General features: G+C 35.8%; 1 protein-coding gene across 3 annotated transcripts; it reads left to right on the forward strand.

The window, feature by feature from the left end:
- The first annotated feature begins 140 nt into the window (after positions 1-140).
- Positions 141-18,654, forward strand: LOC120628141 (ankyrin-1-like). 3 transcript variants are annotated; one of them, XM_039896369.1, is made up of 10 exons: positions 141-365; positions 9,450-9,584; positions 9,937-10,091; positions 12,178-12,310; positions 14,052-14,234; positions 14,681-14,786; positions 15,609-15,749; positions 16,904-16,995; positions 17,400-17,549; positions 18,031-18,654. In XM_039896369.1, the coding sequence occupies exons 2-10, from the start codon at positions 9,474-9,476 to the stop codon at positions 18,349-18,351; spliced, it is 1,392 nt and encodes a 463-aa protein (XP_039752303.1). In that variant the 5' UTR covers positions 141-365; positions 9,450-9,473; the 3' UTR covers positions 18,352-18,654. The 3 variants fall into 3 exon arrangements, with proteins under 3 accessions (XP_039752303.1, XP_039752302.1, XP_039752304.1); XM_039896368.1 differs by having other exon boundaries at positions 9,469-9,584; XM_039896370.1 differs by having other exon boundaries at positions 9,469-9,584; positions 14,681-14,783.
- Positions 18,655-19,617: the final 963 nt, after the last annotated feature.

The following is a 19,617-nucleotide window of genomic DNA, read 5'->3' on the forward strand; positions in this document are numbered from 1 at the left end:
CTCTTATTTTGTTAGGACGGTATCGGACCCTTTTACCTTACCTTTCAGCTTTCATTCGTATTTCGTATTTGGCAGCGCGCCATCTTGGCGGGCCTCCAGCCATGGCTTCCCCGACACTCAGGCGTTACAGTTCTCTCAAACCTGCAAAATAACACACACGTTTCACAACTTGAGTGTTCATACATTTTATTATATTAACACGTGCAGTAATTAAACACATTTACATATTTTGTAAGTTGAAACGTATTGCACGTGTATTTGGCAGCGCGGGAAAAATCACGTTTTATATAATTTAAGTCCTTAGTAGACAAAGGCATTGTGTCGGTCTGCCTAGTGATTCGAGTTCGGACTTTCTGCTGAAATCGGTAAGTGGTATAGTTACTGTTATATATAATTTATTAAGACGATTTTGGAAAAGACTTTATCAGAAGACGCGCTGTTGCCGCCGTTGTTTGTCCACTTTTATAACGGTTTTTTTGTAAATCCAGTCGGTTTTTTTATTCTAGGATAAAAAAGAGCTAAACTTACTCTCTGTTCTTTTAATGCCAAACAACTAGTTGATTGGTAGCTTAGGGTGTAAAGGAAGTACAAACCAACATACTTTCGCATTTAAGCAATTAATAATATTATTTTTATGATTAATATTTTAGTCATACATTTTCAGTGTTTATCCATACATTATTCGGCATGTCTCTACTTAATCTACCTACGTCTTTGTTATGTTATTCTTTTCTTTCTTACGATTTTAATAGATCGTCATCTGTAACTACGCAATGTGTACGAACGAATATAAGTATAGTATATTGTCTGTGATCGGAAGCAACTGGGTACATATTTTTTTTAGTTAAAACCGTTTATAAAGTAGGTAAGGTATTCATTAGTATAATCCAATAGCATGTGATGCTTTTGTCCTTTTATGAGTTCCGTCCTCCATCACCGTAGCAATTCGTCGTCGTTTTCGATCGTTTATACATACCAGCCTTCTCAACCCGAGAATCCTTTTCCTCCTCGTCAATTTTACGGCCTGATTTCGTTCAAACTTTGTATATATATCGAGGATCGATGACAATAGACTAATTTGATAGAATTATTCCATTTTTCAATTTGTAAAATAAGTATTTTGTTAATTTACATAATTTTCATCAACAGTCCATAAGGTAGGACTGATGTTAATTTTAATTTGCAACGTTTATCTTTAGCTGATTTCTCTAATATTAACAAATTTCATGGTGAACGGGTAACCGATTAATTTTTGCTCCAATAAAAGTAATAGTTTACGAAAAAATAACTAATTTGAAATTATTTTTTATACCAAGTATCTTTTTGTAGTTTTATTTTAGTCAAAAGACGTAGTACCACATGTCACAGACAACGACCTCACTCGTTTCGATGCACTCGTAAAACATGTGCGTATTTAATAATAAGAAAACAATCAATCGCGTTCTACATAGAAAATAAACAGACCGAGTATTTTTGGGGCGAAATCGAATGCGCACTTTCGTTTATAAACACGCGCCCACGTGTTTATTGTACTCGAGTTATTTTGCATTAATGCTGGATCATTGATCGATCTTATAACCAAAATCCTATGCTTTTGTTGACTGCTCAATTGCGGATATACTTTTATCCCAGAATTTCGAAAAAACATCTTTATTCAGGAGTTCGTGAGGCGTGCCCAACTTCTGGTCTTGGTCAGATCGTCCGCGGCTGTTTTGTGAATTTTTTTTAGAGGGCCCTCTATGATCGATACTGAAGGCAACACTAGGTTTCATTTTTGTAAGTCTGTATCTTGGCCATACATTTTTAAAAGTAGAGTTGACCAGGTTTCATACCCGCGACCATTCTGACTGACTGACTGACTTTTGGGTAGCGTTGAAACCCTTCTGGAAAATAAGATGAAACCACAACTCTCTTACAGATAACGTTTGCAGCAATTTTTAAATTCCTTCAACTGACAGCTTCTTTGCGGAGTTCGGGTATCATTTATTAAAGCTTCCTTTACCTATTATTGAAATAACAATCCTGTACGCAACTCAACGAGGTCGTTGTGACTCTTTTGAGCATGAAATAAGTATTTTGCCCACCAAGGTCTTAGGCATTCTTTGACCTTTCGAAATATAACGATAATTCTTTGTGGAAGTCATCTCAATCAATGGACTTCCTCTGCTGCAAATATGTATCTTATAGTTCGCGCAGTTCATGATCGTTTTGCCACGTGTGTCCAGTTCTCAACTTCTTTCTCGACTTTGAATAGTTTCCGTTGCCAGCACAACCCTGTGTTAGCTACAAATTAATAAATAAAAATACAACGACAATACAAACATCGCCATCTAGTCCCAAAGTAAGCGTAGCTTGTGTTATTGGTACTAAGATAGCTGATGAATATTTTTATGAATATAATACACATAACTAATTGCCAAATTGTATACCTTTTGTTAAATTTTTACTGTTAATTTGTTATGTTTATGTGGTGTACAATAAAAGTGTATTCATTCATTCATTCATTCATAACTACTTAGATAAACACCCAGACACTGATTTAATGTAAGTTTTTTTTTTTTTATTTAGTTTAGTTTTTAATTATTCTATTTATGTTATAGTGTAGTGAGTAGTGATGGGTCATAGATTCCAAATAAATAAATTTCCAGTTGTGGGAATCAAACCCACCACCTTGGACTCGAAAAGTAGGGTGCTACCCACTGCGCCAGCTGGCCGTCAAGGAATTATAATTGCTAATTTTGCTTATTACCCTCACATAATCTTCAGCCATAACGATGCTTAGCTTCAGATGTTATGTCCGTAGTTGTACTTTATGACGTGTTTGTTCTAGTGTGCTTAAGTGTGGTGGTGTTTGTCTATTTTCACAGAATTAAGAAAATACAGAAACCGCGTATACCTACTACTAATATTGTATCATCAAAAAGCACTCCAATTGAGAAGTGTTTCTTGAACAGGCGGTTAGTCAATTCTTTCAATTTAGCAGTTAGCAGTAATTATTTTATGGGAGGATGATATTAGAAAGATGGCTGGTGTTACCTGGAAGAGGACGGCCTATAACAGGAAAGTGTGGCAAGCTCTAGGGGAAGCCTTTTCGGAAACGCAAGACAATCTTAAAACCGGTGTCTATTAGACTATTTAATATTTGCGTTTATTATTAAATAACTTTCTATCTAAATACACGAAATAGGCATAAATTAAGATTACCCAAGACTAAAACTAAGTATGGCATTACTGCCATACTTAGTTTTAGTCTATACAGGTTGAGGGAGCACTACTATACAATGGTCTACCCAAAGAGATTTTTTGCGAGAAATCTTTTAAATCATTTAAAAACAAGTTAAAAAAGCATTGTTTAATTTTTTTATAAACGCGCCACCTTTTGTATTTTTGTGTTTATTTTGTTTTTGTATCACACTAAACTATAATAAATATTAATAAATTCTTTATGTTAATTTTTTAATTTCTCATTAAATGAAACTGTTTCTTTTGAGAATAAATGTCTTTAAACCTAACTTTAGATTAGGATAACTTTAATATTATGATTTTTTGTAAGATTGTTCAATAAAGGCAAACAATTTTACTTCTAATATTCTAAACGTTTACCATAAAAAGTTTGTGAGTGGGAAACTTTCCGCCGGTGTGAAGTGAGACGTGTGCAGGACATTTCACTGCCTTTGGACACAACGCACTGCATGCAATAATGGCTGAATGAGGTTTCTCTTTGTTCTTAATTCTTTGTCTAATCGAGATATTTCTTAAATACCGTGGACTGCTTTGAATGAACCGGAGTTAAAACATAACCTGAGTTAGAAAACGTAGCGTGGAGCATCGATGGATGTTGCAGTCCCAGTTCGGAGCGAATATATAGCTCCGAACTGGGACTGCGTACGTTTTACGCCCATTACAGCTTGCTCACTCGTCTACCTATGTAGATAACTCAGGTTCATTTAAAGCTGTCTACGATATTTAAGAAAAAAATAAACTGGTTATGGCAGCTAACGGGTAGAGCTTTTAATACGCAACATAAAACGCTGGTTTCTGAAACTCTGATATAATCAAAATACTAAACGTTGGTCATTGATTAGCAGCTTTATAGTAATAATTGACGGGCCAAGAACATGGTCCACTTGATGGTAAGTGGAAAACTAACGCCTACAAATAGGGAAACCCCTCGCAGAGCATGTAAAGTAACACGTGCTGTAATATGCCGCCCTTCCAGCAACCATAGTTGGTATTTTTCCGGACGAGATCTGTCACAAAAAGCTGAAGTCAGCTTTTTCAGATGATTTCAGATGTCAGATCCTGTTATCCTTGTACCTGTTACTAAATGTACTACGGATCACTAGGTCCTCGCTTCGAATCCCGGGTGGAGCCAATATTTGTTTGTAGGCTCTATTTTTGTAAGAATCCGTTATTTGGCCAATTTTACAGTATTGTAACGTAAAACCTGATTAATAATTATGTATGAGTTATCGTTAACTAAGATATATATACCTTAATATTTATAATATTAATTATTAATCGTATGTTCTTTAATGTGTAAATCATTGCATTGTTTTTTTTGTAATTGCGATTTCCCGTTTCTCATGTACTCGTATATTCCTATCGTTTAGGTAACCTAAAAGAAATCACTTTTAGTGATAAGGTAGCCTTTGCCCTCTCATTTTTATGTATTCTATACTACGCGATAAAGATGTTTGAATAAATAAATAAGTAATAAATAAATATACTACGACAATACACACATCGCCATCTAGCCCCAAAGTAAGCATAGCTTATGTTATGGGTACAAAGATGACTGATGAATAATTATATGAATAATATACATAAATACTTATAATATATAGATAAACACCCAGCCACTGAAAAACATTCATGTCACACAAACATTGTCCAGTTGTCGGAATCGAACCCACGGCTTTGGCTCAGAAAGCAGGGTCGCTGCCCACTGCGCCAATCGGCCAAATAAATAACAGTTGCAGTAGATTACTTGAGTTACTTCATAATATTTAAGCTTGGTGAATATATAAACATTAGGCTTTATATACCTCTTTCATATGAGATAGGAGGCTTTTTTCAGCAACGGGGTGTTAATAGGATGAGGTTGATAATGATGACACTCTAAGAAATTTATTTAATGCGTAGTAAAACCCTCTACTTAGAAATTATTACTGCGTAGTAAAACGACCTAAAAATCCGCTTACTTGTGGTCTTTATGCCAAAACGTTGTGTTTAGTGTCAAGGTTCCGGTCAACAGCCCGCCCAGTTATTTTTGGCTCCCATTTTGTTTTGGCCGCCATTTTGCACGCCTGTTACGATCTTTCATCCAGTCAGAAGTTTAGGAGTTAAAGTCTCTTTAAAGCTTATTATAAGAGCAAGAATTGACACAAACGTTGCTTTTATAACAAATAAAGATTGCAGGAATGCGCTCTGAACTGCATGTTTTGTAATTTAACTTGTAATACTTTAAATTTTAAATATTAAAGTGGAGTTATCACTTCATTTGGGGCTCTATGACAGACAACAGATCAAGTTTAGTGCATTAATAATAAAAATAAAAAAACAATACAATCATTTCTTCTTCCTTTTACCCTTCCACATGTATATTTAACATTCTTCTGGTAATATGACTTTTTTCCCCCGGCATTACATCCTCATCTTTTCTTCTTACTTCCCCATATACTCATTTCTTATCTTATCCGTCCGTCAATTATTATCTACTATAAAAAACAAAACTTTCGCTTCTACACCGGACCATCTTCAGAGTTCAACTATAGACGAAATTATTAATGATGAGGATTAATGAGAAATAGCTAGGTAATCAACTGCACCGCTAGAATTTGTCTGGTAAGTCAAATTTAAACCAGTAACAAAACAAAAAATACAGCACTTCAAGGCTACTGCTTCCAAAAAACCATATCGTTTCTATAGCAACGGTCATCTGATTGGCAATCGCAGCGGGCGGACAACGTCATATGTAACCTTGTATTGACGTCATATAATAACATACAACCAAAATACATATTTTACTAATTGTACGTAAGTAATATCAACTAAATTATTCCGGTTCATAAATATATCGAAACAGTTATATCTACCTCGTTATTGATAGAGATTACAGTCGTTGGCAAACTACGGAGATCTTTAGTACGAAAGAGCATAAATAGCGGAAAAATTTGAGTTTTCAATACGGATTTAAAATATCGTTTTCCAATAGCATTTCATATTGCCAATACTTTTTGTAGGTAAATTATATTGGATAGATGCAAGCGTTACTTTGCGGAAATCCATAATACATTATGAAAATTAAGCTAAATTTGCTATACTCCGCAAACAGCAGTAGAATCTGTATGGTGTGATTTATTTACAATGAGTAATTGTCAAGTCAAACAATTATTAATTGTAAAGTCAACATCTCCTGAAGATGCTCCGGTTTCGGAGCGAAACATGCGTAGCCCGTAACATGTACCCCATTGCCGAGGATCTTTTTGGAGTGGAGTATAAGGATTGAAGAAATTATAAATTACACCGTGCAGATTCTCCTGCTGTTCCCGGAGTATTGCAAATTAAGCTTAATTTTCATAATGTAAGAACCAGAGTTTCGGACAAATAGTACCGAAACTAAAGGGGTAATCGGCACATAGCTCAGAGAACTGATGAATTTTGGGACAAACCATAAACACGGAAGAACGTAATAGTGAGACTTGTGGTAAAAAAACACACGCCACGTGGCGACATCTATTCGTAAAATTATAAATAGCTGTCAAGGTTATTAGTCTCGGTTAATTGAAGTTGATCTTTTGAGCTCTGACGCGACGAAAGTAAATGACTTTTTTGTAAGACGTAGCCGGTAGTTAGCTAGATTTGGAGCGAATCCAAGTTGAATTGAAATTTCGTAATTACTTCGGGTTTCCCGAACATTAAACCTTTCTAGGAATCACAAGTAGGTATATAATTTCGAAAAAAGTAAATGTCAACCAGTAGGTGTGACATTGCCTAATATCACAACGAGTTTTAAAAAATCGTGTCATTGTAAAGGTTTAATTAATAATTGTATCACAGACAAAAGCCATAAACAAGAATTGAATTGAATAATTGTATAAACTATTATTTGTAGGGTCATCAATTCATTTACCGCTTATCCTAAGTATGAGGATATTTTTACAGACTACCAATTGGAATGTTATGTTTCCTATGTAACTGATGGTTCTGATCGAGCTGAGATTCTTCAGATATTTAAGTAAGTACCTAGTACTAATGGCGAATAAGCATATGTAGGTTAGATACACCTATATAATAACATAATACTTAAAAATACAATTCCAATTATTGGTCAGTTCTGTTGATAGATAGTAGTTTTTAGCCATTAGCACTTTTGAATACTTGCGCACAAGACAACTTTCCAATATATGAGCACTCTTAATACAAATGATGACGATGTCTGATGATTCAAAGCCTTTTTAAATCTTCCGAAGTATACGTAAATAATCGATCATGTAAGACAATACAAAGCAACCTTTGTTTATGTATATGATGTCACTTTCTCATGCGATTTGGCCGCGTACAGGGTTGGAGGTACGCCATCTTTGTCTTGAGATTTTCACAAGTATACTGTCGTATTTAAATAATGTACTGTGCGGAACGATTGATGATGATCACGAGTACCTATTTAACACGTACTTTGATCTTTGAAACATTTCCGCTTTCGAGCTGTTTACCTGACCTAAGTACTTGTAAGTTGGGCGGGCATAAGAAAATATGACAGAACAGGCGAACGCTCAGACTTAATTAGTTTTTTACAACGCGCCATAGATTGTGTCAGGTTTGACATCAATCTTGAATAATTAGGTTTTCATTAAACTCAGGCAAACCCTTGTTATGATAAACTGGTCATTTAACTGGCTTAAGACCTTGGCTTTGGTTAAAAATTTAACAGGCAAACATCAGTGTTTAACAAAAAAAACAAATTTTTCACTGCTTATAACTTTTAATTTTAACGGAAAGATCTCCATCCTGATTTTGAATCCATATGTATTATTTCACTATCCAAATCGAAAAGCATCTTGAGACCCCAAATACAATAGGAATCTGTAAATTAAATAACAAAGCTGTTTATGCTATCAATTCAATACAATTTTCACATAGTCACCACTCTGACGCGTTTTGACATCTCATGACAACTGGGCAGATAAGCTGATCTCAGAAACTACTCGCTCGATTGGAAAAATATTTATGTATTGGATTTATCGATGAAGGCTTCTAGGCTATAACAACATTACGCTATGTCACGCTACAATAATATATCACTGAATTCTTCCTTCTTTCAATAAAAAAGAGACCAAAAGTAGCCATACAGCTAGTTAGATAAGTATATAGTACGTACAATTTGGCGGCCATATCGGAAATAAGTGTTCTCTACCCGACAACAAAAATACGGCTAAATATGCAAAGTGATGCCACGTGAAGCCGTTTCGTAACGGAGCAATCATGTGAATTTACAATTTAACAGAGATCGTCAACGCGATGTTTATTGAGGTAACGACAGACAAACGTGACAGCAGAATGCATTCTCGTGTCAGACAACTTTTGTACGGACGTAGACACTTATGTGTTTAAAGCAACGCAATATAATCTATAAATGTTTAATGAACGGCTAAAACGGAAAAAACACGCTCGCGCGTAGATCTGTTGGCAAACGACACCTCTTCAAATGAAATCGTAGCGTAGCTTCTTAGTTGTTTATACCAACAAAGGTTGTTTACTTGGCCGTTTTTACAAAAACTACTGGGCTGATTTTAACGCGGTCCCAGCCTACGAGTGTTTGCTGACTACTCCATTTTTATAAAGTCCTGGTACATCCAACCCAAAACAGATCCATCACAGCTACTTTCTGCCTTAAAATGTTTGAGTCGATCATTTGTATACAATTTTCCGATCGAAAATTAGATATGATATACGAGTATAAGATATGTTTATTGTCCTTGAAATCTTAATCACCATCAACTCATTCATGGCCCACTAGAGGTCTCCTATCAGAAGGAGATGGGGTCGCAGTCCACATGAGCCAAATGCGGATATCCTTCACACGCTCTTAATAACATAATGTAGAACTCTCAGGCATGCAGGTTTCCTCACGATGTTATATCCTTTAATTACTAAAATAACTTTTAGTGAATTTTAAAAATTTAATTTCTCGAAAGGGAAGCCGAAGCTTTACCCTAAGCTCTTTACTCGAAGCTATCACCGCTTCAAATAAATAGTTTTAACAATTCGTTATAACAGTTTTTGATTTTGGCGCTACGAAAAGCCATAAATTAAAAAAAAGAAGAACAGTTTTTGAAATAAGTAGTTAAAACTATTGAAAACAGAATTCGAATTTTTAAAAAATCCGCTTTATTGCCCCGTTTATCCATGTGTTCTATCCATAGACTTTGGAAAAAAATTGATAGGTCTCTGGTTTGTTTCCAGCCAACATGCCGTCCGAGGTGATCGCCGACAAGTCGCTGCAGCGCGAGCTGGCGGACTCCATCATTCGCATGGTGCCTCTGGATGAGATCCGTATCCTGCTGGCCTGCGGAGCTAAGGTAACTGCTAATATTATATCATGTAAGTTATGTTATAAGACAATGAGTAGGACTTCGGGGGACCGAGTCATGGACCAAATATCACTTGCTTCAACGGTGAAGGAAAATATCGTGAGGATACCTGGCTACCTAAGCGTTCTCCATAATATTCTCAAAGGTGTGTGTCCAGCAATCCGCACTGGGCCAGCGTGGTGGGCTACAGCCTTAGCCCTAACTCATAGTGGGGGGAGACATGTGCCCTGTAGTACTGTAGTAATAGTATTGTGACAGAAGATAACTTTGTCCCACGAATGTCCTACCTACGCTAGCCGTTCTTATGTCATTTGCATAACTTCGATTTTTTATCCACAAGGTGAACGAACCAGTGACGCAAGGTCTACGTCCCATCCACTATGCCATCTGGCAACGCTACCTGGAAGCGACGCGCCTTCTGCTCGTCCGGGGCTGTGACATCAACGCCACGGATGACTGCGGATACAGTGCTCTGCATCTCTCCGCGGAGCACGGGTTAGTATAGTTACTTCTGAATAAGTAATTAAGACGGGTAAAGAGTACTCTTACGTACGGTTGCCATATCTCAGGATTTGTACTGAGAACACGGAATTTAATTCAAAGCAATATCGAGAATTCTTTATTCATGTATGCCTTCATATGTATATGTTTACATAATTGCGGTGATGCTGATAACTATGTTCGCCAACCTAAACCTAAAGCTACGAGGGTTCAACTCGCGCCCTGGTCTGGTCAAATAAGAGCCCAAAACAAACCTAGCCGGATAATTTTTTATTTGTTATCACCATCTCACAGTTAATTAATTTATAGCTATAAAGTAAGAGCATACTCAACCCTTTTATCTATAGGTACTCGCACAGCTTTACCATAATAAGAATTTGTTCATTCAAAATATGTTCGATCAATTTCATTTCAAACCAAATTTTTGATAATTTTGCAATTTTTGGTGTAGATCTACTGGTATTGTTAAGTTTTGTATATTTTTTTAGAGAGGCCTACTTTAAATAAATTCTAATGGCACTGCAGTAATATGACAACCTTCGGCTAGTGATCCAACTAGGAAAGTCTTCGGCCTATTTAATATGTGAAGATACCGTTTCAAATACGGATTTTTTAAAGTATTGTGTCATAAAATACCTCACATGTTTAAACACATAAAATTTTATTGAATTAAAAGTAAAGCTTGCTTTATGTGTGCGTGTCCAACGAGCGCGATTCGCAGCGTATACACCATATCCCTACTAATATTATAAATGTCAATTTAAGTTTGTTTGTTACGCTGTCACGCAAAAACTACTTAACCGATCCTCATGAAACTTCGTAGACATGTTCTTGGAAGTGTTAGAAGTAATATAGAATACTTTTTATCTCGACATTAAGCTCGGTTCCTTTGGGAGAGGAGATAAAAGTGTTTGGCGATTTTACATCATAACTCCGACAAATTATAACCGATGAAAATAAATATTTTTGTACTATAGAGGTTATATGTGTTTAATTTTTTAATATGTGTAAATTTAAAAAAATATTAAATATGTGTTTAATTTTGCCCAAACTTTGTGTGGATCTGATGAATGTGGTTGGAGATGGACAGAACTCCTCAGCGGACAGCAGCAAACCCCTCAATTAAGGCTTAACGATACTGAATACTTTAAATTTTTTTAGAACTATAACTGAATTGAATGCCACATGAAAAAACAAAATCAAACGCAGACGAAGTCGCGGGCAACAGCTAGTATACTAATATTATGACTTTTTGAATTGTTGAGTACGTTTGAGAGAAAATTCTCAAACTAAGTTCAACAATTCTCAAATTCTCAAACTCAACTGTAAAAAAATCTCAGGATTTGTCAATCGAGATCAGACTGGGACCTTTACTCCGGAATTTTGATTCTTCCGCCTGGTAACACTACTCTTAACATATTTTCATGCGCCTCGTGCTTTCTATCACATAGTTCAGTGAATGCACAATCCTTGGCCTAAGATAATTATTTCATTTTGTTTTATAAAACCTGCGGGCTTCGCTTACTTTAATGTAGGAAAGTCAATCAATTCGGGTTGCTCTATTCCAAAAGTTGTGTAATAACTACTTATTATATAAATAACTCTTAATTTATTTATTTAAAGATACCTGATGTCCTTTTCTGTAGGGCACGGCTAATGAACGCATAACAAACCTGATTTGCATATATAGTACTTATTTCATTTATTTAATGAATACACTTCATTGTACGCCAAAACATAATGAAAAGTTTAACAAGAAAAAACTCAACAAATACTTATCACAACTTGTATGTGCAAAATATCATGTTGATCAAACAACAAACAAACAAACAAATTCACGTACACATTCACATTTATAATATTAGTTAGGATTCAGCTTATTAATAAACAACAGCCAGGAAATTGGTACGATATGGAGTACACAAATGTAACTAAGTAACAACCGAAAAAAAAGTTATTTTGTGACGTCAATTTTCCATCTCTTCGTACACGATTAGAATATAAAAGCAAACATCTATTTAGAATTCACACTAACGGGAACTGTTGAACAGAACATAAATGCTCTCATAATCTACTCTAGATACACGGAGCTGGTGAAATTGCTTCTGGAAAGTGGAGCAGCTGTGGACTACCGACCTGATACTGGCGAAGAATTTCCGCGGACCACGCTATGTGATGAACCGTTGCGGCTGGCTATACGAAACAAACATTATGTAGGTTTGAAATACTTAAAATCCTTTTTTTTTATTGTAATAACTAGCAATCTGTCCCGGCTTCTCAAGGGTGTTATACTACTATTGCCTGTGGTGCAGTTTTAAATGATTAATAATTCTACCATAGTTATGCTAATTGTGCAAAAGTACTGCATATATATAAAAGAGAAAGTGTGTGGGTATGTTCCGTATAGGCTCCGAAACGGCTGGACCGCTTTCAATAAAACTTACAGGGAATCTCCGGATTGACCTGGCGAGTAAAACTGTAAAGTTTGGTGACGATCGGAGCACTCCTATTTTTGAACTGTCAAATACAGCTTTTATTTACTATGATGATGTTCTATTGTTGGGTGTACATGGGTGTAGATAATGATCTTCACCCGCTCGAGAAGAAAATAGAAGAGAATGAATACGGAGAGAAATAAATGATTTAATATATTATGAGACTTAAATTAAAAATTTAATGATGTAAGTTTATTTTTTAAATAAAATAAAGCAAAATCTAGCCCGGCGAAGCGGGCTGGGTACGCTAGTACTACATAAAAACCTTCCTATTGAATCACTCTATTTATTGCTGAAACTGCATTAAAATCCGCGTAGTTTAAAAGATCTAAGCGTACAGACAGGAGAATCTACTTTGTTTTATACTTTGTCAAGATCGACGGACCACCTGCTGGATAGTTTAGGAAGAAAATTGTACGTAAATTAAATATAAATAATCTTAATTATAAAACTTCATTTTAATTTAACATTACCAATCAATCTGTTATAATAGCTTCATTCTTATTGATATTATTATTTTTAATAATCTTTAGTTAAATACTTATTTAAGTTTTTAAATTGTGACCGGAGATAACAACGATAATGCTGTATACACCTATAATTGATTATTGTAATGGCACTAGACAGAATTTGTAATTCTAACACATATTTTTTTATGAATGTAGTTACAATTAATTGATGGTGTGTCTTATGAATAAATAAATAAATAAATAGTCGAAACCCATCGCCTTTATGCGCCAACAATTGTCAGGGCATACAAGGAATACATACTGCAAAGTGCCGCTATGTGTCCATAAACCTGAGGCGTAGATTAACATCTAACAACATCTAAAATCAGCCTCATGCGCCTGTAATTTTAAAGCAGCATTGCAACAATGCTGTTCTACGGCAGAAATAAGAATGGCGGTAAAACTTCCCCGGATGAGCTCTCTCACAAAAACTAGACTCAACTTTCAAATACAAGTCTAATCCGAATGCAACAGGACACAGTTGTGTGTGATTTAATTTAAATAAATAAGAAATACCCTCTATTGGCTAACGTTAAGTGGTAACTACTGGCTAAAATACACAATTCACGCGAGAGTACCATCAATTCGGCTATCGATGCTAGACGATTTACAGGTGAAACTGTAAGGTATCTGAGATGGATAATGAATAAGATGGACCTTTGTGTAATAAGGAACTGCACTGGAAATTGTTGCCAGGTTTTTCAAACCATTTCCCATTACTATCGCGTACTCAGGAAACCAGCAGTGGTTTATCCACACGTCTAAAATTGATACCTCAAAAATCTGTCGAAATTTTTGGGTTCTTAGGTATTTAATACAATTTCTTACTATTTAATCTGCTTAGCTGTTGGATGGCGAGGATCTAGCTAGAAAAACAAACACATTATTTGCCTCTACCCAATTCTGTTAAAACCTCTTCTGTTAATTTATCATTTTAATTGTCTTTCCAGGCGGTCGCACGCCTCCTCCTGGAGCACGGTGCGGACCCCAACAAACGCTACTTCTTCGGCTCCGAGATCAACTTGGTCTCAGACCCGGAATATCTGGAGCTGCTGCTCATGTTTGGAGCCAACCCTGACTCCAGAGATAGAGCTGGCCTTACTCCATTGATGAAAGCTGCTAGACAAAGAAAGGTATATTTAGTTTTATTGTTTATCGATTGGAGTGATCTCCAATATTTAGTCATGAGTATCAAAAGAAGAAGAGAGATTTCGGAAATGGTCTTAAGAACACACTTTCTTGATGGGTTAATAGTTCTTTAAGTTTCATTAGCCGACGAAGCAGTCAGATAAAATTAGAGAGGAGAGGTTCTCGGAAATAAATGAATGTTTCGACCTCAATAGGATAGGAAATTAAATTGAAGTTCTAGTCTCTTGTAATTTCCTGTCCTGTAATCTCACGGATATGAATAACAACTTTGCAGGGCCAATATAGCAATTGTTGCATAACTTTCTATTCCTAACGAAGCAGGAATATTTATGATGAGACGACCAACATTTCAGCTCTCCATATAAAAATACTTCTAGAGGGTAAGGAGACTTTATCAGGTTTAGTTACCAATTGATAATGCTTATTGCAGGGAATAGAATCAGTCCTGCTGCTCATCAGCTACGGCGCGGATGTGAACGCGATGGCAGACGCACGCAACGACTATAGGACCGTCATGCATTACGCTGTCTTAGGTGGTAAGTTTTTACTATTATGGATGGACATTCATATGCTACTCATTGCACTTCCCCAGAGGATTATTTCCGACAGATTCCTCCTTGCATTCAAACTCTAAAATCGCCAGTACAGGACACTATACTTACCATACTTGCGTGATTTTTTTTGGCAACTATTTGTCATGGCTTAAACTATAACTCATGGACGTATCCTAATATCCTTACGTATGCCTGATCTACAGGTAAATATAACTGAAACTTATAATCTAAACAGCTTGAGACGTCCCCATTTGTCACCGGTAAATGATTCCTAAAAGTGTCTTTTTGCACTTTTGTATCCTAAGATCAGAGTGGAAGGACACTATACCTCTATATTTCGAGCAAGTTGCATCATATGCATGACCTCGACCGATTTTATAGAAAAGATTGCTATAGATTTTGTAAGTTAAAGTCGTTTTTTGCTAAATATCGAGTGCTTAGTTTTAAGTTTTACTGTTTTAGTTTCATCTTTTGGTTTTAGCATAATATATCTCCCGGAGCTATTGATTTATTACTGCTTGAGTTCTGTTAACTATAAGTAGATAGATAGAACAGATAGAAAGTCTTCCTTTTCCTTCTTGAAGCGATCTCCTCCAGACAACCTTTGGGTAATGAACCATGTTTGGTACAGCGGGATAATGCAAAATTCAAATTTAAAAATAGATAATTGATAAACATTACATTTTCTTTACATACTAATACTACATAATAGAAAGATATAAGTATATACAGGTTACAAAATAAACACACCCTGGACAAACAGCGGGCCTAAGTCAGGACGAGGACTAATTGCTTCTGTTCCAGGTAATACTGATGTGGTGAACCTGCTGGTCAAGCAGGGAGCACGGGTGAACTATGATTGTCCGGAACTCAACAAACCCAGTGCCTTGGACCTTGCGATACTGAAGGGAGACGTGCCAATGCTGCAGCTGCTGTTATCAGCTGGTAATTTTGATTATACTCGTATATTGCCAGATATATTCCACACCGCGCATATCTTATTACCTTCTGAAATAATTCCTGAGCGCAAACTACGCTTCTGTGTTTTTTGACTTTTAGTTGCTTCCGAAACAATTCCCAACTCGGAATTTAGAGTTCCAGCAAATTCAAAGTTAATGTCAAATATTTCTTTATTCAAATAGGCACATAGATAGCGTTGGCACTTTCGATACGATCGACTACATTCGTTACTTAAAACTAAAGCTACGAAGGTTGCAGCGCGGCTCGCATCCGCAGGAGACATTTTTCTCCACGGGGAGTGCATACAATTTTATTTTTACCAGCTTTATTAACTCTCTAAGCGTTGGTACAAAATTAAATGTACGTGTAATAATATTTGGAATTAAACTTCTACTACTGCCGTGCTTTGGCAGGTTGACATGTTAATTTTATTTGTTGTCAGGGGATATAATACTTAATGGGGGTAGTGAAGTTCAGGAAAGGTTCCATAAATTACCATATTCAGTTAGAGTGCCCTAGACCTCATTGTCCATCACCTGGATTATTCTTCATATTTCTTTTCCATTTAATTCCATCGTGGGGCTTGGTACGCAATAATTTCGACAATGTCGTTGAACTGAAAAGACAGCGGGGAGAGTGTATCGATTGCCCTTTTTTGTATTAAGTACTTGTATATCTGCAACACCAATATTAACACCAAAACGACACTGACAACCACACCAAACAAATTTATGCCCGTCTAATCGGATGCCTAGTGATTTCGGTGATTCCTAGAGAATAAAACGTTTTACGAAATCTTATGTGATGACTAACGACGTTAGGTGCCATCTAAAGTTACGACACCGATTCCGCAGATTGTAAAGTTTAGGGCACTCGTAGAGTGACACTTGACTGATGAGAAAATATCAATTCGGTTATTAACATCCATACGCATAGTGAAAAATATGATAATACAAACACAAAATACCAAACCTTATGGCAAGAACCATAGACTAGTTAGGTTATATGATTTGCCTACTGAAAATCAATTGGTGAAAGATAAATGTACTTACTTCACTAACGTGAAAACCGGCATTAATCCAGTTTCAATCATATTCCAATTTGCATAGGTTTACGTAGTTAATCTACAAAATTTTCAGGTGCTCAAGTGAATTCTTCAAGTTCCGTGATAGGCACCCCTCTCCACGTGGCCTGCTCCGACAACATTTCTAACAGGAAGGAAATGGTCAAGGTAATAATTCATCTTTAAGGCCAGTTGCATCCTCTCTAGGGTCCACTGCAATCGTAATACCTTTTGTCATAAAAAGTAACACTAAGAACATGTAATTATAATAGGAGATCAACTACAAAAAGGTGGAAATCTCTTCCGATTAGATAAAAGTTTACTCCACAAAATGGCTGGTGCAATTAGATTCGAATTTCATAAACACCGTTGTTTATGAAATTTAATAGAAGGCGTTCTTTTAAAGATGTTTTCGAAGCGAAACGTGCGATAGATGTGCCAACATTTTTAAGGGTAAGAGTTATGTGTGATGATGTCAACACCTCGAGATTTTAGAACCTTTTTTTATCTTGCTTATCACAATTTCATTATCGAAAAGTGGAGATTCTAAAAAATATATCTGTCTATCTCAGATCCTCCTAGAAAGCGGTGCAGACCCAAACCTGAAGGTCTACAACGAAGATGACGGGGCGCAGCTGCGTCCCGCGCTCGCGGAGTACCTCGCCAGTGACACCGATCCTTGTGAAGAAACTGTTGCGTTGCTGCTGAGATACGGAGCCCGAGTAAATAATTTATTCAGTAAAAAATAAATTAAATCCAAACATTGCCTTGAGATTCCTAATACAAGGGCTCTATAACTTCGGCTTGAATTTAGAACTCCAACTATGATACAGTATCAAAATTGCAATCATCTTGTAGATACACATTGCTGTGTTCTTGTACTTTTTTTTACCACTGCAAGCAGTCTGAAATAGTAGCGATGACCCGGCTAGAGTTTTAATATTAAACCCACACCCTTAATAGGTTTCTACGAGACATTGTACCACGTTTAGCGGCACTAGCCAATGCCTCCTCAATCATCTCCAAAATGTCAACGGCCATGCAGGTTTCCTCGCAATGTTTTCCTTTACCGTTAAAGCATTTGCACCATAGCTCCCGCTACAATAAAAACTCAGAAAAGTAAGTTGTGCGTGATGGGGATCTAACTCGGTCCCTCACCACTTTTGGCTACGCTATAACTAAAAAGAAATCTTTCGATTTCAGGTGATTATGAAAACCCAGTTCCGCGATCCAGATGGCATCCTAAATCATCTCCAGAATGTCACCACAGTAGAGCACGAACACATTTTCTACATGCTCCTGGAAGCTGCCGAAGCCTTTGACCTGTGCATGATCAAAAGGAACCACATACTGAACGCCGTCCAGAAAGAAACTTTAATAGAGAGAGCCAAGACGCCAATTGCTCTTCTGGCTCAGACGAGAATATTTTTCCGTAAGTTCTTCGGCGCAACGCTCGTAAACGTTGTTAAAAAGCTGGAGATTCCTAAAACTCTTCACAGTTATCTTCTTTTCGAATGCAGTTAAATACTTATCGATTTTTTTTTTTTGGATTATAATCAGCCTTGTTGGCTAGGCATTATTGTTTAAGGCCTGTGCCAATAAAAAAACAGTTCTGCTTCTGGGCTTGTTCTGGAGATGTTATTAGTGTTACCAGATATGTACAGGTCTAAACCTTTACCAAAAGGAGAGGTAATTTAAAATAAGTTTGTAAGAAAAATGATCGAGGTATTTGTATTCCTTTGCGGGGTATTTGTATTGTGCTATGTATTTTATAAGTTCTAGTTTGTAAGAAAGATATAAAAGTATTTTTTGAAAGATGATTTTAATTTTTTTTTTGCTTTTATATATTTTTCATCTAGTTTGTTCAAAAATATTCTCAAACACATTAACTGATAAAGTAATTTTGAAAACTTCTTGTGTTATATATTTTGTACCTACATAATTTATTATATATTTTGACTTTAGACGATAAAAAAAATATTTTGCTTTCCTAAACTTGAAAAATTAAAAAATTATTTACAATAGGTACTTTGATATAATCTTATATTTTTGTAGTCTGATATATAATAATATTGTGATATTATTTTGTGATATAATTAATGTAAGACTTTTACTTGTACCATTAAGTAAATAAATATATTACAAGTAAATATGTATTGGACTGGTTTATTATAATATAAAATTATAAATAAAGTTTGTGTGTAAAAATATTTGTGTATTTTTCTAAAAACTTTCCAAATTAAAAAAGAAAAAAAGAACCCGACAAAATTACCCTATACTAATTTGGTTTTCACTTTATATCCGTATAGTCAGTCTACCTATAGCAAAGCCTTACTAATTATAATAAATGCAAAATTGTGTTTGTTTAGTTGCTCTTCCTTTACCTTTACGCCCTAAGCAACCGCCAACCAATCCATCAAACACCAAAGGGTGACATAGGCTAAGCTGGTCAATCATACCCGGCTAAGTTGTTTGTGGGCTCTTCTTAGACCTTCCTAGTTTTAATTTATGTTGATGAATGTGGTTAATATCCTCACCTCTTATTATTGGAGACATATTATTATTTTGGCAATACTACCATTATTTTTGCGATAGTGACACCATAAATATTGAGGTTCCGTACTATATATAGCTGTTTATCAATGAAGTAAAAAGGAAGTATTAAGGAGGTTTTCGATTATTCGATAGTTACTATACTGTAGAATGCAAATAGCTTATCGATACTTTTAGTTCGTTCTCAACTATCGATATTCTATCTATAGTAAACGATCGAGCGGCAGCACCTCTGTG

Source organism: Pararge aegeria, chromosome 12 (genome assembly GCF_905163445.1).
Source record: "Pararge aegeria chromosome 12, ilParAegt1.1, whole genome shotgun sequence".
Lineage (NCBI taxonomy): Eukaryota > Metazoa > Arthropoda > Insecta > Lepidoptera > Nymphalidae > Pararge > Pararge aegeria.

Bases quoted from the DNA above. Each gene is read 5' to 3' on its own strand.
- LOC120628141 (XM_039896369.1), top strand. From the start codon at position 9,474: ATGCCGTCCGAGGTGATCGCCGACAAGTCGCTGCAGCGCGAGCTGGCG. The intron at 9,585-9,936 runs GTAACTGCTAAT...TTTATCCACAAG, and splicing joins TGCTGGCCTGCGGAGCTAAG to GTGAACGAACCAGTGACGCA. The intron at 10,092-12,177 runs GTTAGTATAGTT...AATCTACTCTAG, and splicing joins CATCTCTCCGCGGAGCACGG to ATACACGGAGCTGGTGAAAT.